We start from the raw sequence: 21,875 nt of genomic DNA on the forward strand, positions 1-21,875 counted from the left end.
AGTTTACTACAGGCCCTGTAGTGGGAAGCTACAGTTTCATGCACCGATTCTGATCTTTTTTGGCATCTCTTGGACAAACTTGCTAAAACACAGCCGACAAAGGAAAACATAGTGGTGCTTGGTGGTGATACCTTTTTGGGGCATGCACCAGTTGAGTGTTTTTTTGTTAACATTGTGACAGTGTGTGAAAAAGTCGGGGAACAGGTTTGCTCCTGTTTTTTTTTTTAACAACAACATTGACTGATTTTGGGCCATTGAGAATGCAGAGCTTTAGTCTCTGGATTCGGCGCTGACATAGTTGAACATTCTGCACGTTGGCCGGTCCCCAACCAGGAATGGACCCAAGCTAGGACTGGGTCGTTGCTCTTCCTGGAGTTGCTGGGGTCAATAGTCTCTTGGATGTCCGGTACCACCAAACACTGTGTTTTTCATTTTTGGTGCCTGGGTGCCTTTTTTCCACTCTATGGCAGAACCGACACCTCTTCACATGGCCTCTGTGACAGGGTATCATTACTGTGGAGTCGTCCATTGCTAAATGTCAAAATTGTTGTCCTGCAGGATCTCTATCCATCTGGCCAGCTGCCCCTCAGGTTCTTTAAAGTTTAACAGCTAAGTGAGAAAAGCATGGTCAGTCCGCAGAACAAACCGTACAAGTATGGACGGAAACGGCGAAGACCCAAGACCACCTTCGGCAGCTCCCGGCGGGCAAGGCAATAGTTTGTCTCTGATTTGCTAAAGGAACGACTGGAAATTACCTGCTTTACTAGGAAGGGGAGCATGGGGTCCCCTTCCTAGTAAAGCACAGCACCATGTCCGACATCGCTGGCATCAGTGTCCACAATAAACATCTTGTTTGGATCTGGATAAACTCCAGTGCTTCAGTGAGGGCGCAGCAAAGGTGGCTGAATGCTGCGGCACAGTTGTCCGGCCATTAAAAGGAATATCTTTTAATTAACTGCAAACCATTCCAGTCTCAATGTGAGTTTGCCTCGTTCATTCTGGCCGCTGTTTACATCCCACCAAGCCCGAATGTGCAGGAGGCCCAGTGTGCGCTAGCAGCCCAGTGTGCGCTACCAGTGTGCGCTAGCAGCCCAGTGTGCGCTAGCAGACCAGTGTGCGCTACCAGTGTGCGCTAGCAGCCCAGTGTGCAGGTTTTGAGTGTGCAGCGGACCTTCCCAGACTCCTTGTGCATTATCCCGATCTTAACAAGGGGAATCTGCAGGACCTTCAGTGCCACGTTGAATGGAATAAAGCTTTTATTAAAAGACTCTTTTCAAGAATATTTAATAAATAACATTTACAATAAAAATTGCTTTATTAGAAGTTGTTTTTTGTTTTGATATTTAAATTCTTGTGGTTACAGCTGGAAAACGTCAACTTTGTCAGTCCATTATGATACATTTATGTAATACTGGAGTGAGGCCATAATGGTATCTATTCTTATTAAAACAGATGGGGAAAAAAGAACAATCTTCTATGTTTGAGACAGGAAACACTTGTCAGACATAAACTCCATCAGATTTCCATGATGGAGTGGTCAAATCCACATCTAAATGTGCTTATTTAATATTATTTGTGAACTTACAAATTAGTTAAATATCCATATTCACGGTTTAAATGGCTATCTTACGATTTATTATCATGCACTGTCCCAGACAAACAAACAACAGTCATAATTTGAAATCTTCCTCTTTTTCAAACACTGCCCTTTGAGCCAGGATACAATTATATAATGAAATAAAAAAATAACACCTGGAATCAATAAAAAAAATTATAAATAGGTAATCGTGAGCCCTACTAAAGCAACAATATATCCATAAAATAATAAACTGGTAACCTTTAAACAGAAAGATAAGAGTCCATTTTGACTTGAATTCTTATGTAAGCCAGACTAGAGCTGAGAGGAGGGAACAAAAGTGTAAAGTTTACTACTATAATGATTCTTTGTGGTCATAATGATGCATCATTATAGCACAACAGTTGTTCTATAGACAGTAGGGGAAACTTCTGGACCCCAAACTGATGCCTTTGGTATTATTCTAGTGGTATTTGTGTCATTTTGTTTGTTTGTATTTTTCCAGTTTTAAGATCTGGACCAGTGTTGGTCACTCAGAATATAACACAGGACCATTAGGAGGAATGGCTGGGGAAAAGTGTGTCGCATTAACTTTTTTGTCTTATGCCCAAACCCCATTTCTGGTCGGGACAACAGGACAAATATCTGGGGCCATTTAAGACCTGAAGTTAAGAGTACACGGGGAAAGTTTAAGATATTTTAATGGCCAGATAATGAGGACTTTCTTGTGAAGCCTGGAAAACTTTTGACCCATTTTGGCTTATTTAAGAATTCAAACACATTTTCAGTGCTGTAAATTCAAAATACACAATTTAATCATGTTTATTAGTGGCGCACAAAAAGGTTAGGTTTGCTTCAAAGAGGCATTACATTCTTTGGTAACCCACAGGAGACTGGAGTAGTGTATCACATGAGGTAGTAAAGTAGTAAATGCTTCCTTGTCATTTATCTGTAAAGAGTCAAATGCGGTTGGCTGGGGGAGCTTATAGCCAACAGTAAGAAGCCTTGACACAAGTTACAAGCATAAAAAGAAAAGACAACGTAGCATCATAAATGTAGACGTTACACAACTTTTTCAAATCAACAACAAGGTGCTTTTTGATGTCTTTGTCTTGATGCTGCAGTACTGAGTAAATACCAGCCCATCTCTAATCTGCCATTTTGGGGCAAAGTCCTTGAAAAGGTTGTTTACCAACAGCTCACAGATTTCCTCTTAATAAACAACTCATTTGATGTTTTTCAGTCAGGTTTTAGACCTCATCACAGCACTGAGACTGCTCTTGTCAAGGTGACAAATGACATCCGCCTGAACACTGACACGGGCAAAGCCTCAGTCTTAATTCTGTTAGATCTGAGTGCTGCTTTTGACACTGTCGATCATGGGATCCTCTTACAGAGACTAGAGGACTGGGTGGGCATCACTGGCACTGCCCTAAACTGGTTAAGGTCCTATCTGGAAAACAGGAAGTCCTTTGCTGAAATTGGTAGCTGTGTCTCAGACCACATCCCTCTGACCTGTGGAGTGCCCCAAGGGTCAGTCCTGGGACCCCTTCTGTTCAACCTCTACATGCTGCCGTTAGATCAGTTGATACGCAGTGAAAATGTGTCCTATCACAATGACGCAGACGACACTCAGATCTATGTTTCACTGTCGGCAGGTGAATATGGACCAGTGACTCTGTCACTGCATCCAACAGATCAGTTTGTGGAGGCAAAACAACTTTCTCCAGCTGAACAAGACAAAACTGAAATCATTGTTTTTGGCCACAGAAACAAAGAAAAAGTGTTAGTGTTAGTGTTATGACATTTCCCCATGTGTGGACAATAAAGGAATATCTTATATCTTATCTTTAGTAGTCACCTCCAGAGTCTCGCTCTAAAACCTACAAATCAAGTTAGAAATCTGGGGTAATAATGGACTCAGACTTGAACTTTAACAGCCACATCAAATCAATAACATCAGCAGCTTTTTACCATCTTAAAAAACATTTCCAAAATCAAAAATATAGTGTCTAAACCAGATTTGGAGAGACTTATCCAAGTGTTTGTCTCCAGTAGATTAGACTGTAACGGCCGCTCACTGGCCTCTCCAAACGAGCTGTAAAACAGCTGCAGTTCATCCAGAACGCTGCTGCTCGGGTCCTGACTAGAACCAGGAAGTACCATCACATTAGTCCTGTTCTCAAGTACCATCACATTAGTCCTGTTCTCAGGTCTCTGCACTGCCCCCTGTGGCTCAGAGTTGAGACTTTAAAGCAGCTCTGCTTGTGTACAAGTCTCTCCATGGCCTAGCACCAAAGTACATCTCAGACATGTTAGTGCCATATGAATCATCTCGGACTCTGAGGACCTCAGGGACCGGCCTCCTGCTGGTGCCAGAGTCAGGACTAAACATGGACCGGCCTCCTGCTGGTGCCAGAGTCAGGACTAAACATGGACCGGCCTCCTGCTGGTGCCAGTCAAGACTAAACATGGACCGGCCTCCTGCTGGTGCCAGAGTCAGGACTAAACATGGACCGGCCTCCTGCTGGTGCCAGAGTCAGGACTGAACATGGACCGGCCTCCTGCTGGTGCCAGAGTCAGGACTAAACATGGACCGGCCTCCTGCTGGTGCCAGAGTCAGGACTAAACATGGACCGGCCTCCTGCTGGTGCCAGTCAAGACTAAACATGGACCGGCCTCCTGCTGGTGCCAGAGTCAGGACTAAACATGGACCGGCCTCCTGCTGGTGCCAGAGTCAGGACTGAACATGGACCGGCCTCCTGCTGGTGCCAGAGTCAGGACTAAACATGGACCGGCCTCCTGCTGGTGCCAGAGTCAGGACTAAACATGGACGGCCTCCTGCTGGTGCCAGAGTCAAGACTAAACATGGACCGGCCTCCTGCTGGTGCCAGAGTCAGGACTAAACATGGGCCGGCCTACTGCTGGTGCCAGAGTCAGGACTAAACATGGGCCGGCCTCCTGCTGGTGCCAGAGTCAGGACTGAACATGGGGAATCTGCATTTCAGTTTTATGCAGCTAAAATCTGGAACATTCTTCCTGAAGATGTGAGACAGGTTCTACTCTGACAATGTTCAAATCTAAGCTAAAAACAGTTTTGTTTAGCTGTGTTTATGACTGAAAGGATTTTTGTTGCACTCTTCTCTTTCGTGTCTTAAACTGTGTTTTGATTTCTGTAATTTCTTTGTGATTTGAATGCATTTCCTGCTGTGAATCACTTTGAATTGCCTTGAGTATGAAATGTTCTCCTCAAATAAACTTGCCTTGCCTCCTGCTTAACACCGAGGAACCAGCAGCAGCAGCAAAAGCAGCGTTTCAGACTAATCTGTCCTGGCATCTTAAGCTGGTTGTTTACCATTTTCTGGATCTTGGATTCATTTTAAGAATCATAAGTGTTGGCTGTTGTCAAGCTCACACCTACACGTGAGACCCAGTGCTCATGTGGCCTGTTTTTACTGGTTTGCTTTGGAGGAGATCAGGGCGGTCCCAAAGGGTCTTAATTGAACAGTACTAGCCCATTTAAGGAGTCCGAGGCCGACCTGTAGAGTAGCATCCAAATCAGTCTAGCTCACGTTTGGCTCCGGAACACTTTTGAGCGAGATGCTTGGACAAGAAAGAACACGGACTCAGATGAAAACGAGACAGCAAAAAGAAGATACAAACACAAAAGAATCATTCTCAATCTCACCAGATGCTCACTTGATCTTGTGACAATCTGCTCTATTTCCACTGAAGCCAATTCTAGCCACAGTGACCCGTATGAATGATTATTTCTCACACAGGTCGTAAAAAAACAGGAGCTTGTAGATATTCATGGAGGCGAGCAAAGTTTCTAAGAGCCTTCTTAAAGCATTTACAGTATATTCTTGAGAAAAGAATGCTGTACGATTGTTGTGCAGTTCTTACATTGTTCTTCAGGGGCCCGGGGCTTTCCTAATGCATCTTTACATCAGTTCTACTGATACGTTTTATTATACGCCCGCTGTTAAATCCTCTATTTGCAACTTGATCTTGCAGCCTTAGGGCAAAAACTTGTGCACAAGTTTTAATTGTTGTGACGGCTAAAAATATGTGCACCTTTTCACTGACTGGGGTCATTTAACAAATGAAAACACAAAACAAGCACAATTTTTGTATAGAATATATATGTTTATCAGCCGGCAGTCTTATTGTTATTTATTTTACTTTATTCTTTAAAATATCTTTGACTTTATTCTCTAAAATATATTGAACATAATTCAACATAAACACAAAAATAAACAGAACACAACCAGAGAACAGATTTTTATAATAGTAATACAAATAGAAAGCAACTACACTATCAAATAAAAATAAAATGAAAGTCGTTAGTTGGTCAAATTTGTCCATTACAAAAGTATTAATTTATTGTGTCCATGGCAGGGGTTCTAAGGCCCAAGCACATCAATCTTAAATCGAGTGGAATGGTAATGTTAAAAACAGTCTGTAGTGTTTTGGAGCAGCGGGACAGTCCCAGAACACGTGATAGTGGTTTGCCTCCTGCTGCTACAGTTTCTCGAACAGTTTGAAAATCCTTGTGAATAATGGGCGTGGTGTTTTGAAAAAACGTGACACGAGACATGTTAACGTGAAACGTAAAGTTTTGTGTCAGTCGGTACTCTGCACTGCATGACATGCTCCAGCAGCGCTGAGCAGCGTGGGGGAGGGACAGGTGCTGCAAAGGATTGTGGGACATGACGTTCTATCAATCAAAAAGTAATAGATGTAAATAGAAAAGATAAATTAGAAATGTTTTGCAGAACGGATTAAAACATCTTTGTTTGACACCCTGCATTAGGTCTATTGTACCTATGTCTCTGTTATTTTGGACCTGTCTTTTTTGCAAATAAAAAAAGTTGTCTATTCTAGTATAGAACGTATGTGTTTGAAACATGTGTATTGGTGTATATTAGGATTCATCTCTCTCAAGAAATCAATCAACTCAATTCATTTACAAAATGTATTATTTATAGATTTACCAGTACATTGTGAGCTTGGGACATCCAGTGTTGGCTGAATATGTCAATTCCAGTCACTGCCACAGACAAGGGTTCGCTCAGAGTGGTTTGCAACCAGATCCACAACTTCAGTATAGAAAGTGAGGTCGTGTCCTGGGGAGCATATACATTTATCAAAGTAAACACACTTCCATTCCTTTGATCAGTACAAATCTGCCATCTTTGTATTCAAAATCTGTTCAAAGGCTTTTCTGCTTGAGATCAATATGGCCACTCCCCTCTGATGTTAGTAAAGCCTGTAATAACCAAATGTTGTTAATTTTTGATGTTCTAAGTTTAAATGGGTTTCTTGTAGGTATATAACACTTCTATCACTTTTTCTTTTCTCATCTTTGTCAGTATATTTGACTGCTTAATTGGACCCAGTATGCCATTAAAGGCGGTATGGACGATTTTTCGGCGATTTGAGAACGCAGGCGGAAGTGCACATTCGCACTCCCGCCTGCGGACTGATACAACTCACACGTGCGTTTGTTTATTAGCGCAACGGAGCGCATCGCATCTCTCGTCTCCCGTAGATTTCTGTCCACTTCTGCGTCAGCTCGAACTGTCTTTCTCCGTCTTCATTTTGCCCCGTACACTGAGGGAACTATATTATAATAGATCCATGCACTTAGACACGCGGAAACGTGAGGACGAGCCTGACGCGGCTGCAGGTGAGCGGTAGGTGCGTTTTATGATTGACACGTGGCAGGACTAATGATTTATCCACGCCACGAGGAAATATGATAAAAAATTTGCTGAAAAAAATCGTCCATTCCACCTTTAACATTAAAATGATGTGATTCGTAATTTTTCAGATGCCATTGTATTAATCATGTTGAAATTGTTCTTGTAAATCTGCTTTTGTTACACAACTCTCTGGTTGAAAACAACACACATATACTTGATCACATCTTTACCTTAAGTGTCCTGTGGAATGCCAACAAGCCACAGATGCCACTAATGTTTATTAGCATACCCACGCAATAATGTGTAAACTAGCATTAGCCAGCTGCTAACTACAAACAAACAGTGCAGCCTCAGTCTGGAGTGATTTCTGTAAGTCCACTGATCCCTCCTGACCCCATCCATCCATTTTCTACCGCTTGTTCCCTTTCGGGGTCGCGGGTGACTGGAGCCTATCCCAGTGACTTCGGGCCTTAGGCGGGGTACACCCTGGACAGTGGCCAACTCGTCGCAGGTTTAACACAGAGACATAGACATTACAGACAGTTCACTTTCACATTCATTCACTAGGGCCAATTTAGAGTCACCAAATTTTCACCCCAAACACATGTATGTGTTTGGACGGTGGGAGGAAGAAGCCGGAGAACCCGGAGAAAACACAGAGAGATCATGTGATGTTGGTCTGGTCTGGGAATCGAACCCATGATCTCCTTCTTGGGAGGCAAGAGCGCTAACTGCCTTTGCCACCGTGCATCCCCCCTCCTGACCACAGCCCACAGTGAGCATGCAGCTTTCGTCCTCAAGATGAAAGTAGTAATGAGTGTTGCCATATGCACTAGCCAAATCAAGTGGCCAGTGCAGTCCACAGACATCACCCACTTGTGCTATGTCCTATATGCGGCCAATCATATGCCAGCTCAACAGAAATAACCAATGACACAGTGGGTAAAGAGAGCCAAAATCCAATCAGAGAGAGAAGAGCAATCAGTGCTCAGAGCAGAGGAGAGGGTCAGCAGTCACAGAAATGACACATGTGGCAAATGAAAGTCTCCATTATAAACACCACAGACTCGGCAATCTCTGACTCTGAAAGGTTTAAACATGAAAACATGAAGAAAATATAATGGGCAAAGGTCGGCAGTTCGACTTCCCGCTCGGTCAGAGCGGTCAGATGGTTGGCAGTGCGATCGCAACTGCCTCATGTGAATACTGCCGTTGTGTCCTTGGGCAAGACACTTAACCCAACTCGCCCTGTGTGAATGTGTGTGTGAATGGGCGACTGGTTCCTTCATGTAAAGCGCTTTGAGTGCTTTGATGGTAGAAAAGCGCCATATAAATGTGACCATTTTCCATTTACAGATGAGTGCCTTAGCTGATGAATTAAAATTCACATTAACTGTGGCAATATTAAGATAAACTACACTGGGAATCAGCATATCCCAGCAGTTAAAAACATATTGATATCATAGTTTTGGTATATTCTAAAAATAAACAAATTGCCTTTTTTTTTTTTTTTTTACTCAAAAAGTTTTTGGAAAAAACGACCCCCCCATTCTGCTGATGTATACAAGCTATGACACCTCAGCATAAATGGTTTCCACCTCCTCAGTGCCCAGGCCTTGTTTAGCCAAATTTGAATGTCTTATAACACCCCATTTTTAAGACATGGGAACAATCTGGCTAAATGATGGGATCCTTTAAGCTAAATCGTGGGAACCTTTTGGCAAAATTGTTGGAATCAGTGCTTTTTTGTGGGAATTAAATAATAATAATGTGAGCCCTTGTCTTCGGGGGCAATGAAATGGCAGTAGCTGCATCACAGTCAAGAGGAAAAACAGTAACTTTTATGGACCATAATAAAGATAGTGTTAAGTTCGCCTCCAGACTGTGCAGCAGTTTTTGATATAAGTGGAATGTCATTTGTTCTACAGGAAGTGGGTTCACATGAGTCAGTCATTCTGTGGTGGCCGTAACGCGGTGGTTAGAGTCTAGTGTGAACGTGTGCTGGAGTGGTGGAGGTGGTCGGAAGCTTTTTATCATTGTTATTATCATTATTGTTATTACTATTATCATGACTATTATCGTTACACTCATGGTCACACATAAGTACTCACTAGATCTCTTTCAAATAGACTTCAACATCTGTATTCTTTATCTGGTTATTAAAACACAAACAGGCATCTTCTTGTTTGTTTTGACAAAAGGTCTTTGGCCATTCGCTCGTCACCTTCAGGTAAACCATGTGTTGGTGCAAATAACCTGCTGTGATTGGCCTTTAGAAATGTATGTATGTAAGAGGAAGGCATGGCCATTAGCTGGTCCTTCAGACTAGAACCTCTGTAAAAGCTCTAACTCTTAAGTGTAATGTTGTAGCCACACACCTCACACTCTGCCATCTCCAGGCTGTGCTCGGTTCAGGGTTCAGCCGTGCAGTGAGTCAGAGTTTTATTTACTGTAACATATTTATGAAGAGGAAAAGATGTCGTGATATGACTACTGATAAAACACTAAATTCTGGATAAGGAAGCCTTATCATACAATAAATCCATGAAATGACAAACACTGACGATCAAAGCTTTGCCCGAGCCCTGTAAACGGCAGCCAACAGCTCTATCGCTCTCAGGGGCAATCAGGGGCCAACAGAGGCACCCACCCACTGCAGCTCCTTGGACCATCTGCATACACCCCCTGCCCGGTGGAAGTGTGATGGTGCATCATAAAGCCCACCTTTGAGCGTCTCACCACACCTATATACACCTTATAGAGCTATGTAAGAGCATAAGAGTCACTGCAGCTTCTGCTGCAGGCATTTGCTCCTCTGGTTGCGTACTATATTCTACTATAGATTATAGTATACTATACTCTTAAGTGACTGCAGCTTCTTTCTTGTGGCAGAAGGACAAAGGGAGCCTCATATATAATGCCTGCAGATAGCAACAGGACCACAGATATTTACTTGTAAAGCAGACATGACCCCTGAAGAAAACACCAGGCTCAGATAAGACTGTGTGAGAGTTCAACTCTGTGAGACTGTGTGTTTGGGTCAATACAGGTCGGATTCAGAACAAGCTAGCCTCTCCGCAGATCACACCTGTAACTTGGTGCGCATGTGCACTCCCCCCGTGCAGACCCACACAACAGCCTCGCAGCAACACTGCGCGACGGATCGCATCTCTTGTCTCCCGTAGATCTCCGTCTCTTCTGAGTCAGCTCTAAATGTCTTTCTGTTTTAATTTTGTCCCGTACACTGAGGGAACTATATTATGATAGATCCATGCGCCAACGCTCAGACACAAGGAAACGTGCTGCTCAGGAGGACGAGACGCACGCGGCTGCAGGTGAGCGGTAGGTGCATCTTATGATTAATACGTGGCAGGACTAATCGGCCGTCCACGCCACAAGGAAATGAGACTCAGATTTGGGCCAAAAAATCGTCCACTCAACCTTTAATAAATCAAATATGAAGAAAAAGTCTGATCTCAGCTATTCACAAAAAGACAGTAATTCCAAGTCTCTGTCTGTGAGATGTGGCTTAAAGTAGAGTAAACAGGAAACAGTTTAAGCATTTGGAGTATTCTGCCATTTATGTCCAGTGCAGATCACATTTTTATGCATCATTATTTCCAATAAAAAACAGCTTATGGTTAAGCTAAATAGTTACATTTTATTTTTCCATTCCAAATATTATGCATTACATGGTCTTAAAATGATTTCTGTGCATATTTTAGCAGGATAGTGTTAAAAACCCCTCTACATACAGTTTGTGAGCAGAAATACTTAACTTTGTCCAAAAACTTCAGAGGCACACATGGGAAAAGTCCTTTATTGGAGTAAAATGGACAGCCAACGCGTTTCGAGGCCCTACGGTGTTTTTGAACACCAGGGGCTCCTACATTAACACAGACACGTAGATAAAGCAAGAAATTAAACAACGATGACAAGCCACTGTATACATATAAAACAGTAGAAACAACGGTGAGCAACAATGACATCATTCATAGAAATCATTAGGATACCCATGAAACAGACTTGAGTGTGACCCCAAAACTACAGAAATAGATATAAATAGATATCGCTGTAATTTTAAAACATGCTGAAGAATCTCATCATTCAAGCCTGGGAAAGTGGTGCATTCAACATCGATCCAAAGACTGTTTTTCATTCCACCTCCCCTTGGATTTCTCTGGTTGACTCCACTGCCATCACTTTTAGGTACTTGATGTATGTGTGGCCAGTATTCAGATGTTTCACAACAAGATAGCCCAGATTTGTTGTAGATAATACTGGTGCAGTTTGCAAACGAGCCGCATTCAAAGCACTTAATGAGGGTGAAATCTGAAAAAGTTGTGGTTTGATTCATGTGAGAACAATGAGTGAAAGATCCGTGTTTGTGAGCATGTATTTTCTCACTCAACACAATGATTTATATATATAATGTTGTCTTTTACCCAAATACATTTCCCTGAATTAAAATATATTAAAACTAAAAGTAAATATAAAACATATTGTGAGGGTGCTGTGCCTCGGAGCTGCTCACACGAGGCTGGGCTGTTGTTTTAAAGGACAGTTGAAGTAACAGGACTGTGGCTGGAAACAGGAAAGAGTCCAGTCAGTTGTTTTTATGCCAATATCATTCTTTTCAATATCATAATAGATATTAATCAAATTTCTATTAAGGTTAAGGAACAATTTTTATCCCCAAAATCAGTCCTGTTACCAGAGTTTTAGAAGACTTTTCATTATAAGAAAGAACTATCTACTTTTCTTAGATACATTTTTGGTCATCTAAAACTAAAACAAAAAAAACATATTTAATTTTAGTTTGTAATTTTTACTTTATGTTTCAAATATGAAACTTAAGAAAATGTGCTTAAATTAAGTAAAATGCAGATGTTTCCAAGCACCAAAGTTTATACAAGTTTGGTTGAAATGACAAAGCAGCAGAAGGTTTCAGAATGTGTCGTTGTCAGAGTTAGAGCGAGGCATCGGTGAGAATGTCCTCGTGATCCGCCTCCACCACAGGCTCCTCTGAGTCAGTCTCACTGCTCTGCTCCTCCAGCTCCGGCCCTTGGGCCCTCTGCTGGCCCTCAGACACACAACCAGGCGAGCACGTCTCCTCGGAGCCTGGAGAGAGCAAACACAGGCTTAGTGTCCAGTGAAATGAGACAAGGCAATTCAAAGTTCTTCAGCAAAAAATGCATTAAAAGACAGAAATAAGACTAATAGTTTGAGACATTTTTTCTTTTATGTTTAGATTTGAACATTGTCAGAATAGAGGCCTGTCTCACATCTTCAGGAAGAATGTTCTAGATTTTAGCTGCATAAAACTGAAACACAGATTCCCAATCCAATTTTTACAACAAATAATAAACTTTGTTGGCATTTCATGTTGCAATTTAGGATTATTTTGATAGATTAGTCTAGTGATGATTCTTTTGATTAATAGATACTTTGTTTGCTGTGTTTGGATCACAAAAGGACAGTGGATTAGATTTTTTACTACATTTGAGATTAAGATTAAGTTTAAGTGATGCCACTTCGGTTTTCATTCAAACACAACATTTGACACATTTAAACTTTTGTCAAATATCTAATTCATTCATTCATTTTCTACCGCTTGTTCCTGTTTGGGGTCGCGGGCGACTGAAGCCTATCCCAGTGACTTTGGGCCTTAGGCGGGGCACACCCTGGACAGTAGCTCTCTCCAGGTCGTGAAGACAGATTTGACACAGGGATTGTCCACTTCCTCTAAATGACTGAACTGTTTGTCAGTAAAAGCCTGTACAGGAACCTCCGGCATCACATTTAAATGACATAAAGTCATTATACCTGAGTTCTACACTCCAGTGTTCAGCCTGAACATGAAATACCAATGCATTTTCTTATTCTACATAATCAAAACATGATTTTAGTAAACTTCTAACACCGGCTCGACGGGATAAACATGTCGCAGGAAACAATAGCCAGCCCTATAACACAACCTGCTTGTCCAAATGCACTGGGATTTCATGTTCACAGTGTCCTCACTAGCATCGCTTCTGTCAGTTTGCCCCAGGGCAGCTGTGGCGACAGCTTACTGCGTACCACCAGTGAGTGTGGAGTGGAGTACAACAGAATAGTGTTGAATAAGACTAATGTATTATTATTCTTTGATGTAGTGGCCTCACCAGAGCCCAGCGAGGTCCGGCAGCTCTGCTCTCCACAGGACGAGCTCAGGTCTTCACTGGAGGAGTTGAGGAAGTCGTCCAGGGCCTGTAGGTCTGACGTGTTGGTCACAGTGATGTGATCCAGCTCTGACACATCAGGGGCTGCTGCTTCTGCACAACAAAGCACAATCTCACTATATATGGTCTAAAACCATTTTCACCACATCCACGTGACGGCGAAGCTCCAACTAGTTCTACCAAACCTGAGGCCCAATGACAGAGGGAACATTTGATTTGATATCAGGCCTAATAACACACTGGGCCTCATGGATTATAAGCCTTGGCTCTCGTGCTAAACAGATGAGCTAAAAGTGGAGCTGTTCACATTTAGGTCTCACATGCTACAGGTTTTTTTGTTCCATGAGGGAACGATCTTTTTTAATCCAGTCATTCAAACATCCTTTAAAAGAAAAGAATTACATTTTACCTTATAAGAGATTAGCTTTTCAGGAAGAAGATGTTTGGATCCCAGAGTAAACATGGGTAAAATAAGTTCGGAGAAAGAGGCTGGTTTTAGGTGGTGCTGAGAGCTCAAACTGATCATCACACTGACTGTGTGAGCGTACTATCCCCGTGAAGCCCACATCCAGCAAACTACAACCTGCTCAAGTCATAATGAAGACTTTCCTTAACATGCTGCAAGTGAAATTAATATAGGGTTGTGAAAGATGACTTATAATACTTATATTTATACTTATATACTTATACTCCGGAGGACAGGTCCTTACCTCTGTGTGTGAGGAACCCTGAGGACAGGTCCTTACCTCTGTGTGTGAGGAACCCTGAGGACAGGTCCTTACCTCTGTGTGTGAGGAACCCTGAGGACAGGTCCTTACCTCTGTGTGTGAGGAACCCTGAGGACAGGTCCTTACCTCTGTGTGTGAGGAACCCTGAGGACAGGTCCTTACCTCTGTGTGTGAGGAACCCTGAGGACAGGTCCTTACCTCTGTGTGTGAGGAACCCTGAGGACAGGTCCTTACCTCTGTGTGTGAGGAACCCTGAGGACAGGTCCTTACCTCTGTGTGTGAGGAACCCTGAGGACAGGTCCTTACCTCTGTGTGTGAGGAACCCTGAGGACAGGTCCTTACCTATGTGTGTGAGGAACCCTGAGGACAGGTCCTTACCTCTGTGTGTGAGGAACCCTGAGGACAGGTCCTTACCTCTGTGTGTGAGGAACCCTGAGGACAGGTCCTTACCTCCGTGTGTGAGGAACCCTGAGGACAGGTCCTTACCTCTGTGTGTGAGGAACCCTGAGGACAGGTCCTTACCTCTGTGTGTGAGGAACCCTGAGGACAGGTCCTTACCTCTGTGTGTGAGGAACCCTGAGGACAGGTCCTTACCTCTGTGTGTGAGGAACCCTGAGGACAGGTCCTTACCTATGTGTGTGAGGAACCCTGAGGACAGGTCCTTACCTCTGTGTGTGAGGAACCCTGAGGACAGGTCCTTACCTCTGTGTGTGAGGAACCCTGAGGACAGGTCCTTACCTCTGTGTGTGAGGAACCCTGAGGACAGGTCCTTACCTCTGTGTGTGAGGAACCCTGAGGACAGGTCCTTACCTATGTGTGTGAGGAACCCTGAGGACAGGTCCTTACCTCTGTGTGTGAGGAACCCTGAGGACAGGTCCTTACCTCTGTGTGTGAGGAACCCTGAGGACAGGTCCTTACCTCTGTGTGTGAGGAACCCTGAGGACAGGTCCTTACCTCTGTGTGTGAGGAACCCTGAGGACAGGTCCTTACCTATGTGTGTGAGGAACCCTGAGGACAGGTCCTTACCTCTGTGTGTGAGGAACCCTGAGGACAGGTCCTTACCTCTGTGTGTGAGGAACCCTGAGGACAGGTCCTTACCTCTGTGTGTGAGGAACCCTGAGGACAGGTCCTTACCTATGTGTGTGAGGAACCCTGAGGACAGGTCCTTACCTCTGTGTGTGAGGAACCCTGAGGACAGGTCCTTACCTCTGTGTGTGAGGAACCCTGAGGACAGGTCCTTACCTCTGTGTGTGAGGAACCCTGAGGACAGGTCCTTACCTCTGTGTGTGAGGAACCCTGAGGACAGGTCCTTACCTCTGTGTGTGAGGAACCCTGAGGACAGGTCCTTACCTATGTGTGTGAGGAACCCTGAGGACAGGTCCTTACCTCTGTGTGTGAGGAACCCTGAGGACAGGTCCTTACCTCTGTGTGTGAGGAACCCTGAGGACAGGTCCTTACCTCTGTGTGTGAGGAACCCTGAGGACAGGTCCTTACCTCTGTGTGTGAGGAACCCTGAGGACAGGTCCTTACCTCTGTGTGTGAGGAACCCTGAGGACAGGTCCTTACCTCTGTGTGTGAGGAACCCTGAGGACAGGTCCTTACCTCTGTGTGTGAGGAACCCTGAGGACAGGTCCTTACCTCTGTGTGTGAGGAACCCTGAGGACAGGTCCTTACCTCTGTGTGTGAGGAACCCTGAGGACAGGTCCTTACCTCTGTGTGTGAGGAACCCTGAGGACAGGTCCTTACCTCTGTGTGTGAGGAACCCTGAGGACAGGTCCTTACCTCTGTGTGTGAGGAACCCTGAGGACAGGTCCTTACCTATGTGTGTGAGGAACCCTGAGGACAGGTCCTTACCTCTGTGTGTGAGGAACCCTGAGGACAGGTCCTTACCTCTGTGTGTGAGGAACCCTGAGGACAGGTCCTTACCTCTGTGTGTGAGGAACCCTGAGGACAGGTCCTTACCTCTGTGTGTGAGGAACCCTGAGGACAGGTCCTTACCTCTGTGTGTGAGGAACCCTGAGGACAGGTCCTTACCTATGTGTGTGAGGAACCCTGAGGACAGGTCCTTACCTCTGTGTGTGAGGAACCCTGAGGACAGGTCCTTACCTCTGTGTGTGAGGAACCCTGAGGACAGGTCCTTACCTCTGTGTGTGAGGAACCCTGAGGACAGGTCCTTACCTCTGTGTGTGAGGAACCCTGAGGACAGGTCCTTACCTATGTGTGTGAGGAACCCTGAGGACAGGTCCTTACCTCTGTGTGTGAGGAACCCTGAGGACAGGTCCTTACCTCTGTGTGTGAGGAACCCTGAGGACAGGTCCTTACCTCTGTGTGTGAGGAACCCTGAGGACAGGTCCTTACCTCTGTGTGTGAGGAACCCTGAGGACAGGTCCTTACCTCTGTGTGTGAGGAACCCTGAGGACAGGTCCTTACCTATGTGTGTGAGGAACCCTGAGGACAGGTCCTTACCTCTGTGTGTGAGGAACCCTGAGGACAGGTCCTTACCTCTGTGTGTGAGGAACCCTGAGGACAGGTCCTTACCTCTGTGTGTGAGGAACCCTGAGGACAGGTCCTTACCTCTGTGTGTGAGGAACCCTGAGGACAGGTACTTCTCCACGTCCTGGTGGAACGCCTCCTCGTACTCCTTCTGCTTCTGCTTGAGTCTCTGCTGCACAATCTGCTCCATGTGAGCGACCTTCTGTGTGTGCTCAGAGTTCAGCTCCACTGCACAGGAAACACAGGAAACACAGTGTCAGTGCTCCCAACGCTCCCAACGCTCCGAAAGCTCCAAAAGCTCCCAACGCTCCGAATCAAATCAATCAAATAAAAGTTGAAAAACGAGAACTGAAGGCTTCTAGACAGAGAATATACAAATACATTGTATTATAGATTAATAAATAATTGATCTTTTATGACATTTTCACTTAATAATGTACTTTGTTAAAAAGGGGATAGGATTTCTTGTAGTTGACGATAGATTGGAAAACCCTGTCTTCATAGAATGGGTATAAGCAGAAATGAGGTACTAATACATGCTTCTGTCCTGTGTTAGCATGATGCATGGCTGGTTACCATGTGACCTGCCCGAGCCATCCAGACTGTGAGAATAATGTAACATTTAAATCGAGTCAAGAGCAGGAACCACCTACCATCCTCGGATCAGAGGACAAGCAATCCAACAACTGATTTACTGTCACCTTAGTGCCATTTCTGTGCAACCTTTAGTTCAAAGTAGTTTTTTAGTTTAAAAAAATATATCTATTGAAAAAAAGTCTTTAGACTTTGAACCAATTGAAACAATTGTTACCACAACCATCGCATGTACCATTTTCAGAAACAACACTCACTCACTTTTGTTCTTAATACAAATGCACTTATTCTAACTTGTAAACCTGTAACGAGTGTTGAGTCTACTCACTTTCAAATGTGTGGAGTTCCTTCCTGTGAAAACAGAAAATGAATCAGTATAAATAATAAAGACAATAAAGACCAGAACTACAACAGTGCAGCTGACACAATGTACGTGAGACGATTTGGCCCCTGTTAATGAGATGAGTGAGAATAAAGAGGATTTTGGAAGTTGCTAAACTTAAAATCTCTAAATAAGGGATGCTCTAATATGGATTTTTTCTGAGACGATACTAATATTTATCTTGCCGTTGTGGCCAATAACTTATATTTTCCTTGCCCAATTTTTTTCAACTAATTTCTTCAACTAAAATGTTTGTTACAGAACAGACAAGTCATAGCCGCTCTTCAATAGGATCTAATGACCGTTTTATTCTCCGCAAACCAGAAGTGTTCTGTTAGAAGGGCTGTGTTAGGGTAACAAAGAAGATTAGTTTAAGGGGAAACTACAAACAAATTAGGTTATATAAAACAGGCTATTACCAGGAGGTTACTCAGAGTAGGATAAATATGTGAGTTTGCAGACTAGACCCACAGATTGAGAATGACTCTTGGATGAGAGTGGAAACGTCTTGTTTTTTCTAAAACAGTGTCCTCAGATACAACTGAAGCTTGTGTGTCTCTGTTTGGATTTGTGTGTTGCGTCTTTATCCCAGAGTTTAAATATGAGGGCATCAAAACAAAGGCTCTTAAACTCTTAAAAGTAGTCCACACATGGTCAGCCTATAGGAGGTGTGGTCTAAGATGAACAGCAGTTGGTTTGGAATAAAAGCCATGTTTCATTAAGAGAGGTGCACTTCACAAACGAAATGGAGTCAGTGATCAGCTGGGGTCTTTTTAATGCAGTGGTCTTCTGCCAGTCGTCTGTCAGTAAAACATGTGGTTTGGAGGAGAGTTCAGACTTTGGAAGGTCAGTGCAGCACCCGAACTGCCAGAAAGTTACAAATGAACCAGCCACTACTGCCATCTGTTGGTGAAGTTCATCTACACGAATCCAAAGCGCTCCGATGACCAAAGATCTTTGAATAACCCAACCGTTCTTTCATTTGCACATATTAGAGTAACGCAGCAGGTTTGGACATTAACCTAATCAGCCTAATTAAAAACATGAACTCCTACTTGCAGAAGTAACTCAAAAGTCTTTGCGCCCCCTGCTGGTGCTTTGTCATGTCAGCAGGAATCAGTCCAGCAGATCAGACTGGAGTGAATGCGTTTACTGCAGAATTATTAACCACACACAGTTAAAAGGACGGAATGAGAGTAAACGGTCTTGGTGAAGCACTGATTCCCGTCGGAAGGTTTGCCAGACTTTCTTTGAGGCCATACATAGTTAAAAGGAAGGAATGCCTTGTATAAAATAGTGATTGTGCGTGAATAGATAATAAATGTCTCACAGAAGAGTCCTGTGTAACACCTTTGTTGGAAACTCAGGATTGACTTATCTGTATGGCTGTAAGTCAGTGAGAAGATCAGGGGAGGAAAGTAGCCCTGAACACGTGCAATACTGCCTGACTTAACCATGTGCAATACAGTCAAATTCATGTGCAATACTGACTTAACCATGTGCAATACTGACTTAAGCATGTGCAATACTGACTTAAGCATGTGCAAAATACTGACTTAACCATGTGCAATACTGACTTAAGCATGTGCAATACTGACTTAAGCATGTGCAAAATACTGACTTAACCATGTGCAATACTGACTTAACCATGTGCAATACTGACTTAACCATGTGCAATACTGACTTAACCATGTGCAATCACTGTCGTACTCACAAGCAATTAAGGCCATATTCATGTGAATATAACCGATGTAAATAAGAGTGTTTACTTACCATTATTATTAGTATTATTTATTCTTATGCTAGCTATTTTTTCTTTATTTTATTATTATTATTTTTTTTTATTTTATCTTATCTTTATCTTTTATTTTATTTATTTTCCTCCATTCACTATTAAGATATGAGAGGAGTTTTGTTAAGAGTTTTTTGTTTTGTTTATAAGAGTTCTTCTATTAAGAGTGTTTTTCAAATTGAGTGTCCGTGAGGCGGCGGAGTGGAATCGCCGAATCGGCCCGAGTCCCGCTCCCGAGTCCCGCTCCCGAGTCCCGCTCCCGAGTCCCGCTCCCGTGTCCCGCTCCCGAGTCCCGCTCCCGAGTCCCGCTCCCGAGTCCCGCTCCCGTGTCCCGCTCCCGAGTCCCGCTCCCGAGTCCCGCTCCCGTGTCCCGCTCCCGAGTCCCGCTCCCTTGTCCCGCTCCCGAGTCCCGCTCCCGAGTCCCGCTCCCGTGTCTGGCTCCCGAGTCCGGCTCCCGTGTCCCGCTCCCGTGTCCCGCTCCCGTGTCCCGCTCCCGAGTCCCGCTCCCGTGTCCCGCTCCCGAGTCCCGCTCCCGTGTCCCGCTCCCGAGTCCCGCTCCCGAGTCCCGCTCCCGTGTCCCGCTCCCGAGTCCCGCTCCCGTGTCCCGCTCCCGAGTCCCGCTCCCGAGTCCCGCTCCCGTGTCCCGCTCCCGAGTCCGGCTCCCGTGTCCGGCTCCCGTGTCCCGCTCCCGAGTCCGGCTCCCGTGTCCCGCTCCCGTGTCCCGCTCCCGTGTCCCGCTCCCGAGTCCCGCTCCCGTGTCCCGCTCCCGAGTCCCGCTCCCGAGTCCCGCTCCCGAGTCCCGCTCCCGTGTCCCGCTCCCGAGTCCCGCTCCCGAGTCCCGCTCCCGTGTCCCGCTCCCGAGTCCCGCTCCCGAGTCCCGCTCCCGTGTCCCGCTCCCGAGTCCCGCTCCCGTGTCCCGCTCCCGAGTCCCGCTCCCGTGTCCCGCTCCCGAGTCCCGCTCCCGAGTCCCGCTCCCGTGTCCCGCTCCCGAGTCCCGCTCCCGTGTCCCGCTCCCGAGTCCCGCTCCCGAGTCCCGCTCCCGTGTCCCGCTCCCGAGTCCCGCTCCCGTGTCCCGCTCCCGTGTCCCGCTCCCGAGTCCCGCTCCCGAGTCCGGCTCCCGTGTCCCGCTCCCGAGTCCCGCTCCCGAGTCCCGCTCCCGTGTCCCGCTCCCGTGTCCCGCTCCCGTGTCCCGCTCCCGTGTCCCGCTCCCGAGTCCCGCTCCCGAGTCCCGCTCCCGAGTCACGCTCCCGTGTCCCGCTCCCGAGTCCCGCTCCCGAGTCCCGCTCCCGTGTCCCGCTCCCGAGTCCCGCTCCCGTGTCCCGCTCCCGAGTCCCGCTCCCGAGTCCCGCTCCCGTGTCCCGCTCCCGAGTCCCGCTCCCGTGTCCCGCTCCCGTGTCCCGCTCCCGAGTCCCGCTCCCGAGTCCCGCTCCCGAGTCCCGCTCCCGAGTCCGGCTCCCGAGTCCCGCTCCCGAGTCCCGCTCCCGTGTCCCGCTCCCGTGTCCCGCTCCCGAGTCCCGCTCCCGTGTCCCGCTCCCGTGTCCCGCTCCCGAGTCCCGCTCCCGTGTCCCGCTCCCGTGTCCCGCTCCCGTGTCCCGCTCCCGTGTCCCGCTCCCGAGTCCCGCTCCCGAGTCACGCTCCCGAGTCACGCTCCCGTGTCCTGCTCCCGAGTCCCGCTCCCGTGTCCCGCTCCCGAGTCCCGCACAGTCAATTGAGCCGGTCTAAAGATGGCCGCCAACTGAGCCGGATCAGTTTAATCCGGACTAAACTGATCAAGTGGGAACGCAACTCTTATCAACACAGAGTCGGGAACTATTTCAATCAGATATTCAATTCAAACTGCACTCGTTAAAGGTTACCCACAATGCCAGCGCACTTGCTTTGCATGATCTTATTCCATAATGTTTAAATGTGTGTTTATCAATTTGTTAAACTTAATCATGTTTTAATGACATTTTAGCAAGATATTCTCTGTTACCGTTTTGTGTTCAACAGGAACAGGGTGCAGGAAAAAGAAAGTTTCCCCCCCGTGTGTAAATAAATGACCTTTTCTTCCTCCTGTGGCTCTCCAGCTCCTTCAGATGCTGCTGTTTGACGGTCTGTTGCTCACACTGACAGCACAGAGTCTCCAGGTACACCATCCTGCTCTCCATCTCCTCAAAGTCTCCCTCCAGAAGAGCTGCGAGAAGGACACGGGGCACACGCTCTCAAACAGCAGTCACATGTAAGGCAGAGGAGGACGTGATGGCTCTACACTGTATACACACATACTACACATACTACATAGAAATATATCATAGGTTTTAGTAAATGCAAAGTTTAGTATTCAACTGCTTCAACTCTCCATGTGTTTAACAGTAGGCTAACTGAGAACGCTATGATGT

The 21,875-nt window shown here is 45.6% G+C and overlaps 1 protein-coding gene across 2 annotated transcripts in view; it reads right to left on the reverse strand.

Moving 5' to 3' along the window:
• Positions 1–11,084: 11,084 nt before the first annotated feature.
• dtnbp1a (dystrobrevin binding protein 1a) overlaps positions 11,085–21,875 on the reverse strand; it is a 36,984-nt gene continuing 26,193 nt past the window's right edge. Inside the window, exons 5-9 of one of the 2 annotated variants that reach the window (XM_072461264.1) lie at positions 21,538–21,670; positions 17,649–17,671; positions 16,808–16,954; positions 13,449–13,598; positions 11,085–12,405 (exon numbers count right to left, since the gene is read on the reverse strand). In XM_072461264.1, the coding sequence (XP_072317365.1) occupies positions 12,254–12,405; positions 13,449–13,598; positions 16,808–16,954; positions 17,649–17,671; positions 21,538–21,670 (605 nt within the window). In that variant the 3' untranslated portion in view covers positions 11,085–12,253. The remainder of the gene's footprint in view (positions 12,406–13,448; positions 13,599–16,807; positions 16,955–17,648; positions 17,672–21,537; positions 21,671–21,875) is intronic. The other variant, XM_072461263.1, reaches the window with a different exon arrangement.

The sequence above is a fragment of the Eucyclogobius newberryi genome, unplaced genomic scaffold, assembly GCF_026437365.1.
Source record: "Eucyclogobius newberryi isolate DKJ021-1_F unplaced genomic scaffold, fEucNew1.0.hap1 SCAF_3, whole genome shotgun sequence".
In the NCBI taxonomy this organism is placed as follows: domain Eukaryota; kingdom Metazoa; phylum Chordata; class Actinopteri; order Gobiiformes; family Gobiidae; genus Eucyclogobius; species Eucyclogobius newberryi.